We start from the raw sequence: 9309 nt of genomic DNA on the forward strand, positions 1-9309 counted from the left end.
GGTGCCTGGTAACATGGACATGCCAAGACAGTTCATCCATCATTCAGGGATTCTTTTTGTGATACCACAATTAGAAGAAATCTAGTCAATAAGTAAACCTCTCTGAATTTCCTTCAAAGTTGCATTTTCAGTCTAACCTTTGACAGTATATAAGGAAGCTTAACCATATATGAATACTCTAACAATAAGACAAGAAAGAGCTAGTAGTCTCAGAATTAATCTACAAACCAAACTGATTAAGTGTTTTACTAGGGAAGGGAAAATAAGTAAATGCTTTTATACGAGGCATATTTACAGAGCATACTTTTTCTGGCTTTGATGTGTATGTACTAGAAAGGCATGCTTTCATTATAACTTTATGTTTTTGCTCATTTCCAAACATTTGAAAAGAAGATACAAATTATTGTTTATAAAATTGTTTTTCTTGTTTATTTTAATGAAGCTGGTACAGACAATGTCCATTCAAAACCCACGTCCCAGGCCAAAAGGTACAAACAAGAGTGTCAAAGCAACACCAGCTGTCTGCTGTGAACATTCTTGCACAAATACCTGTGGGTACTAATTCCTATATGAAGTTAGGATGCTTCTGGGCTCTTCTGGCAAGATTTAAGAATCATTAGGGTTTTTCAATTTTATGTCTTCAGCAAAGCCATCTCTGCAGCAAAGTACAGATGACAACAGTTCTAGCTTCTCCATTTCTGACTTGGTATTCTTCGCTGGGCCATCAGCACAATTTAAGCAAAATAGCTCTGATTTATGGATACACAATTTCTCCATAGTTTAGTTCTCTGAAAAACTTCATCTCGCACTGAAAGTTATAGTCCAGGAGTGAAACAGTCACACATCAAAACTTCAGGGCCGATACGGAAGTCATTAAGAACACTCGCCCACCTGGCAGATCTTACAACCTTCGTGCCCGAAACGCACGAACCTAGTGAACATACAAACGCATGTGTGTACGTGTATTCCTACAGGGCAGGGCGGGAGGGAAAAAAGGGAGCAGGGCTGCAGCTGGATCACAAAAGTTCAGCACAATGAAAACAGAAACAATAGTGTATAATGAGCACGAGAAGTCAAAATACCAGACGCTTGAAAATAAAACTCCCAGAGATGGGGTGCCAGTTTCAATTCAGTGTTGAACACCACATTACAAAAGAACTATTATTTAAAAATAAAAAAGGATTAAGGGGAAATAAAACAAACAGAAGGATCTAAACTGTTGAGTGACCCCCCGTCTGTTCCTGATAAACTTCAATCACATCTTCCTCCTCCATCCCCAGCTGTGAGAATAGAGAAAAAAGCACAGAATTGTTATAAATCCAGTGTTCTAAATTCAGAGCAGGTCTTACACAAGCTACAGAATGGTTTGTTCCTCTTTCCCACCATAATCCTTCAAAGGACAAAGGGGTTAATTTTCAAGCACTACCTTACCAACACTAATGATTTTTAGTGTCTCCCGCTCACTCTAATGTCTCATGTTTACAGCACATCTCAAAGCAGCAGCTCTATCTGGGAAGCCTATATCCACTTGTGGTACAGAACACATTGGCTTGGAAGGCACCAGCTTTTTCTTTCTTTAAACACTCTTGTGCAACAGCTGCACAAGAATGCAACCAATGGCATAGCAAATGCACCCGTGGTAAATCCCCATGACTAATAAACAGCACACTTCTACCTCACACAACAGGTAGGACCTAAAGCTTGCAACTCAGATGACCTGCTTACGACTTAAAGATAATTTAAATGGTTCCTCAGTATACAATTTTATTTCATATCTTTCAAAAGGTCATTATAACTCAATGTTTCTTCCTGATTTGTCATAGCAGTTGCTGGGAATTAACTGAATAACAGAAGTAATCTATATTCTACTTATTTACACTCTCTTTCAAATAAAATAAAATCAATTCTGACTCACATTCAGTATATTCAGGTTAACAGCCTTGCTGAATAGAAACTAATCAGTTATTTTTTCCAGTGAACACTGTTTAACTCTCTGGAAAAGGAAACTCACCTCCTTGGGGGTATGATTATCAGTAATTCTCTGACCCTCGAAGAGGAACCTGAGTGAATTCATGGGAACACCCTAAAAAACACAAGAAAACATAACTGAAACTTGCACATATTCTTAAGACATACAAATTCAATAAAAACAACAGATTAAGAAAAGCAAAGTCTTAATTCCCGTTTTACAGTAAGCTCAACTATTCTGTTGTTCCCACCTACTTCATCAACTCCTCCCTTGCCTTCCCAACCAAACTGCTGTCCAAACAGGGAGAAAAAGGCACCCCCACGGTATGCAGGATGAAGTCACAGTACATCTGTCACACAGAATGCCTCTGTTCCAGCTAAGCATCACATCCTGCCTAAATTGGTGAGGCTAACACTGTGCTTCTTTCAAGAGCACTATGAGCAAAATAAGCAAAATATGACCTGTTTCACACAATTATTTCTCAATTACTTTCAAATTATTAGTCAGAAAAAAATACATATAAACAAGGAAAGCTCCCCACTGTTCCTTAACAACTCCCCCTCCAACCAACTAAGAAATGTTCATGATCCTTCTACCAGATAAAGATTACCATGACACCAGAAAAAAAGAATATGCTGACTGCAGATGAAGGTCTCCATGTTTCAATCATGGTTGTTCAAACAACTCTTTAAAAAAAGTTGTACATCACCCATGTACATCACTCAGTCACTGCATAAATTATTTCCACACTTGATTTAAAATTTTGACTCTGTAGGGGTCACAGCTTCAGGCACTTGGGATTTCGCTTCAAACTTATCTGGCATTTAATCTTACCTTCTCTTTCCTCCCATACCAGTAGGGCAGCAAGCTGCAGAGCAGCATGCTGGCACCAGTGTATGAAGGCAAAGAAAACCTATTACACCATAGTGTGAACAATGCATAGGCAGGCATTTCCACAGAGGAGTACTTCCACTGACAAGTTCAACTCATCTCAGTGTATTAACAAAAAACCCGAAGCATTAATTCTTAAGACTGCATTTGCTGAAATAGACTCAAACACAATTGCTCAAGAAAAGGCCACACAAAAGGCATCTTCTAACCTTGAAGCTGGAATAAACTAGGCCAAGTCCCCTGCAAGCACTTAGCAGTAGTGAATCCATAGCATCTGCCACAGTCTTAAAGTGGAGATAACTACTGCCCTAGTAACAGTGGCTACACTTGCCTACATCAAACATTAATATTGCAGGTTTATTCGATTTAGCATTAGTTGATGTTTAGCCAATCTCCCCATGAACAGTAGCTCTGCGTAAAATTGTCCTCATGTCTGCAGCATCAGGGACCTGCAGCTTTCACAGGATTTCACTTGAAGTAGCAAGATTTTACAGCAGCTATAAATATATGCCTAGGCATATTAGAAGGTAGCTTATATTTTCCAAACAGCTACTACTCAGCTGCAGCCAGTAATTTAAACTCATTAGAAAATTTGCAACAGGCTTTAATAGAAATTCCTTTACCTGCCAAAAAAGTGAGAAGATATCTGATAGGATAAATATAATGTATATGTCCTGCTGGTATCTAAATAGAGGCTTTCCTATCACAAGGAATGTCTCAAAGCACAGTAAATTAAGAAAAGTAAAAATGGTGTTTGCTTTTTCTTTTAAAGAGAGAGTGCCATAGCTTGACAAACCTGTCTTTGACAGTATGATTCTTTGAGCTTCTTGAGGTGTGTTGTCATTTTCACCTTGAAGTGAATTTCACTGCTGTCCTAAAAACAGAAAAGAAAAAGTGTTATCCCCTTTGCTGTAACTGCTAATGTCATCTACACTAGCTTTAAGACTCTATTGCTCTTAAACTAGCTCTGAACACAATTTAACTATTGCTGTGAATACTTTGATGACTGGTAAATCATCCCTGAGTACCACATTATAAAGCATTAAACTCCCTTGCTTTCCTAGAAGTTTTACTTTAAAACAGATGGTCTGATACAGCCCAAGGCTCACTGTGGAGGTATTAAAAACAAACAAAAAACTTGGTTCACAGTCTGTGCTTCCATCTTTTACCTAGCTGATGTACTTACACAATAAAAACATATGTAGGGAACTCACGATCTCATCATGCTCTCAGATTCCAGAAGAGACAAGTTAAAGCTTGCATTTTAAAACTTATATGAAACCTTGTTCAGTTAGTGTAATTATCCAGACATTAGGATATAGACTGACTTGGCAACACACCACTTACCTAAAGCAAACTCTTACATCTCTCCCTCCTACCAGCTAAAGGTATCTAACTAGAACTGTCAAAACAGCTGCAAATACAACCAACTGCAAGAGATTCTGCACACAAAACAAGTGGGTCACATTTAACTTTTGAGTATGTTCTCACCAGTGCTGATTAAACCAGCAAGAGGTAAGCTAATTATGCTGAGGACTTCTTAGGTCACCTGCCTCCAGTCAGCAAAGCAGCTGTACTGATACTCCCAACACACATTACTGGGGCACATTAAAAGAACAAGGGCTCCTTTGCTGAGGATTTCTGTTCACGGAGTCATTCTCAGCCCAACATGACTTCGAGGCAGACCTATAACCTACCCCTCACATCCACCACCAAGCCAAACAGTATCCTCTCCTGATCCCTGTCCAAGGTGACCTCGTGCTTATGAGCAAAGTAAACTCCAAATGCCTGAACTTCAATTTTGCCACAATATTTCTTATGCCTTTGGAAAAGATAACTCCTAAATAAAGCGCTTTCTCTAGCTTTAAGATAGAGAATCCACTGACCAAATTCCCAATCAGGACAATAGCTTTGTTTTTCAGAAGCAGTTAGAGTAGACCGTAAGACATCACTGGCAACAGATAAACAGTTTATTTTGGGAAAAAAAAAATCTATATTGGAGGACTCAGTGCCAACTTTAATCTCTATTAAAGTTAGTTAAAATTTAATTTATTAAATCCCTTTATTAATCTATTTAAAAACTTACACCTCCAAATATCCAAAGTAGTTATATATATATATATATACACACTCACCTGCCCAATGACTTTGAGTTTAATGTATTCTCCCTCTTTCTTATCTCCTAAGTCCTCAGCTGAAGGTTTTGCTTCCTGCAAAATAAAATTCAAAAAAACTCTGATAAAGTACAATCTATTACTCTCACTAGACAATGATAGCTGCCATTCTCCGTACATTATACTAAATATATACTACTCAAGGCACCTCCTTCCTTTCTGTTTACAAAACTAACAGTGACATAGCATTATGAAAGACTACAACAGCATTCTAAGAATTAGTTTAATATTGAAAGCCAAACACCGTGGAGAATATAAAGAGATTTTAAAAGATCATGCGGAAATAGATTACAACAGATGCAAAAGAAAAGTACAATTTTACACCACATTCCCAGTGAGAAGACAACAAAAGAGAAACTGAAAGCACATGAAGAGACTCACTCTTACAAGAATAACTAAAGCAAACAAGATTAAACAGAACACACTTGCAATACCCTGCCAGTACAGAGGTTCAACAATCCAAACACTTTCTCAATCTTTCTATTGCATGGACAGAATTTACTATTTTCAAAAGAATGGTCAGCCCCCTCCCTTCCAATGTAAAGGAAACAGCACCAATTAACTGCTTCCTTGTTTGTTACAACATACTTGGTATAAGACCACCATTCTTAAAAGTTTTTTTTTTTTTTTTTTTTAGGTCTAAGAACTATAATGTTTTGATATCTTTCTAGGATAAGAATGATTCTGGGCAAGTTTGATTCAGCAGTTTAAGCACAAAAGCTCTTCAAGCAGGGTTCAAACACTAGGTTTAGGAAGACATGGATTCAAGACTCAAGATTTAAGCTTTGAGGCTAACTGCTGATAGGTTAATCATATCAGGTACTTTAACCTCCACCTCACCTGTCACTACATATGTTGGATGGGATCTTTGGTTATGTGCCATTAAAGCACAAACAGATCTTACACAGTGCCTTGGATCCAGATCATGCTCAATGAAGAAATTCTCCCAAGTTGCCAGAAACAAGAACATTCTGCTGACCATATTTTACATCCTCCCGTGGTATCAAATTGCTTACCACAGTGGACAGAACCAAAATATGTGTAGGTGCCCACTACGTATATTTTCCCAGTCACAAATTGTTTTTTTGCTGCCTGTACAGAAATACTGTGCATGTGGCTGGCCTTGAGCTTTGGAATCAAGCAACACATACAGATTAATTCCATCCAAATAGGGCTCTATCTCCAGATTAAAATAAAAAGCTTTTTGATCTTTTCATCTCTTTAAAAAGAAATTAAATACAATTTCTTTGACAATTAAGGCATCGAGGGGGCAGGGAGCAAGGAAAGGCCTGTGCACATATTCCCTAACCATCTCTAAGTACCACTCTGTAAGGAAGGTTCTTTGTATTATTTTAATTCACTGCATTTGGTTTTGGGATAGCAAAAAAAAAAAAAAAAAAAAAAAAAAAAAAAAAAAAACCACACACACACACGAGCAGGATACCTCTACTGTTCTGAATGCTTTTATTTTATATACTTACCTAGGCACCAATATGGAATGCTAAGACTCAGTTTTCAGCCTCCAACCTCTTAACCAGAAACCAGCCTCACACCTTCAAGAATCTAGACCTGGCCCCCAGGCCTCAAGTCACTTCTAAAGCATCAAATGAGTCTTTCCTGATGTATAAACACAGCAACTGCACTCACTAGCTAAGTTCTCCCTTTCCAGTATATCACAAGTCTGATCTTGTGCGACTATTTGTGGGATTAAAAATAGGCCGACTGCTACTCCTGACTCAAAGAAAAGAAACTGCAACCTGCCCTGCAGACTTGTCTTTCAAATCTCTTCCATATGGACACTCATCACAGTATTTTTTTCAGCCTGTACACAGGACTGCTAACCTCTAGGAAACCAGGTGAGATTCAGATCTCTACAAATAAAAAGTCTGTAACATTCATAACTGTCTCTCTTTTTGCTATTGTCCAGTGAAATTATAAAAACAACCCATCTCTTCCCATCACATTTCAGGTCAGTGTCTTACTTAGCATAAGAACTCAACTGCAGAGCAGTGAAGGACTTTGCAGTAGCCTGTCCAGCTCTGTGCATTCTAGCAGATCTTGAGCAGATCTCTAGCTTCCCTTAACAAACTGTTCTGCACAGGGTATGACAGATCAGCACCACTACTATGACAGCACCTCTGGCCACGACGAGCAGGAAGCAGTGATTCATGACACACTTGATTCCTACCCTCAGCAACAGAGAACTCATGTACTAGAAACCAATACTGAAATGGGCAATCAGTAGGAAGAGCAAAGGCTTAAAAACATCAGCCTACCACCAAGGTGCTCATAGGCTCAAGCAGCCTCTCCCTCAAAAATCAGAGCCAGCAGCAGTGCTGGAATTTGAGAGGAGAAAAGAAAGGAAATAGGATCAAATCAGTGCTAAAAAAACAGTAAGTGGAGTTTAGAAAACCCAAGATTTGAAATCGGAATACAAGATCCAGCAAGTCTGAAACAGCTCCCTGTGTTTTGTCAGTGCTAACTGCACTGCTGTTCAACACCAACTGGAAAAGCCAACAAAAAATAATCACAAAGGCAGCAAGCAGATTGCAAATTTACTAGATTACAAGCATAAAAAGTCATAAAGACCCAAACAAACAGTCGGGCTCTTATCTGAACTGCATAAAATGTTGTTTATGGGTGTATCAAAGATTTCCATAAAAAAACAAACATAACCAGAACACTCTAGTAAATCTAGCCTTTCACTAGATTCCTAGGCTTCTAAATACTTTGCCCTACAGCTTTCCTAAGGAGCACAGAGAGCATTCTCTAGTATCATCCCCATTATATTAATGCCACACTCATGACTGTAAAGCACTCAAAGTGCCCTGGGTGAAATGCTACCCCATGTACCAGGTATTCACTACTGCCACTAATGCAACCACAAAACACACACTGTAAGACAATTTATTCCAAATTTCCTCCAACAACAAGCTGCCTGCTCTTATTGTGAAGCATTCCAATTTCAAGTGTGAAAGAAACCCCTACTCAGCACATTTAAGACCATCTTTTGGAATCAAAATTACAAGAGGAGGCAGATTACACCACACATCCCAGCACACCAAACTCTTACATTTGTTACGGAAATGGGAAAGTATGCAGCACTGCGCCAGAACATTTCCTACCCACAACGCCGAGATAAAAATGCCTTCATCTAGACTGAACTCGAATAAAAACAGCCCAAGACTCCCAAGGGGAAGGAGCAGAGTAAAAAGTCCTACTTCTCTTTTTCACCTCTGCACGTGTCTTTAGAAGTTTATCACTGTTGCTACAAGTTTTGTTTAATAAGAGAAAACAAACAAAATAAACCAACGATGCATCTTTGTTTACTTTTTTAAAAAGCTGGAGTTCCAAGTACTGACAAATGGCATCTCCTTAACATCTTGACCCCAGGACCAAAACAAAAGGATATTGTAAACAACCTACAACTTGAGGCAATCCGATTGTTCCAGTAGCATGGATAAACAGAGCAATGAAATCCATGGTGTCGCGTTCCTTACTGTGCCCTATATGTTACTTATGTGTCTGACGAGGTCTTTTCACACACACCATCCCCCTGCGAACCTCTGGTAACAAATAATAGCGGCTCTGACAGTGTTTAGCAGAGATATTTGAAGTAAACATGTAAACTTAAAGTCATTACCCAGTGTACCTTGGTGGGTAGCTGCCTTTAGAACGCGTATCTAACAGAACCTCTCGCATGCAACGAACTTTACACACTCAGAGCAGCCCCCAGGGAGGATGAAGGCGCTGGGTGGGGGACGGAGCTACCAAGGAGCAAGGCCTGAGCCAGCAAACCGCGAGCGGGCCCTACAGCAGCGCCGCGGGCGCGGCGCGGCCCCCCTCCTCCTCACGCCGCGCGCGGCCCTTCCTTCCTTCCTTCCCGCGGGCGGCGGGCGCTACCTGGTCCGACATGGCGTCGCGCGAGGCGGGCGGGCTGGGCCGCGGCAGGCGCTGCGCTCCGCTCGCCCTCTGCTCTCCGCCGCAGCGCACGCACAGGCCGCGGCCAGCGGGGGGGGCTTCCGCTGCGCCGCGCGCCACTTCCGCCGCCGCCGCGGCGCGCCCCGCCCCCGGCCCCGCCCCCGCAACGGCCGCCGCGCGGAACCTTCTGGAAGCCGCCGCCGCCCCTCCCCCCATCTATATATCCGTGTTTCCATAAAACGTTTCTATAACGTATCTATTTATTAAACATATTTTGTAGCATGCCGAATTTGTGGCAGGTATTGTCGGCATTTCTAACAGACACAAAACTTCGGGGCAGCTCCCAGTTCTACC

The 9309-nt window shown here is 40.6% G+C and overlaps 1 protein-coding gene across 1 annotated transcript; it reads right to left on the reverse strand.

Annotated features, from left to right (window-relative positions):
- Positions 1–400: 400 nt before the first annotated feature.
- Positions 401–8982, reverse strand: SUMO1 (small ubiquitin like modifier 1). Its single transcript, XM_010219033.2, has 5 exons — positions 8938–8982; positions 4996–5070; positions 3657–3734; positions 2012–2083; positions 401–1280 (listed from the first exon to the last, which is right to left on the reverse strand). Exons 1-5 carry the CDS (start codon positions 8947–8949, stop codon positions 1212–1214), a joined length of 306 nt encoding a protein of 101 aa, XP_010217335.1. The 5' UTR covers positions 8950–8982; the 3' UTR covers positions 401–1211.
- Between the last annotated feature and the right edge of the window lie 327 nt (positions 8983–9309).

This window comes from Tinamus guttatus, unplaced genomic scaffold (assembly GCF_059628265.1).
Source record: "Tinamus guttatus ecotype Peru unplaced genomic scaffold, ASM5962826v1 Tinamus_guttatus_pri_ptg000197l, whole genome shotgun sequence".
NCBI lineage: Eukaryota > Metazoa > Chordata > Aves > Tinamiformes > Tinamidae > Tinamus > Tinamus guttatus.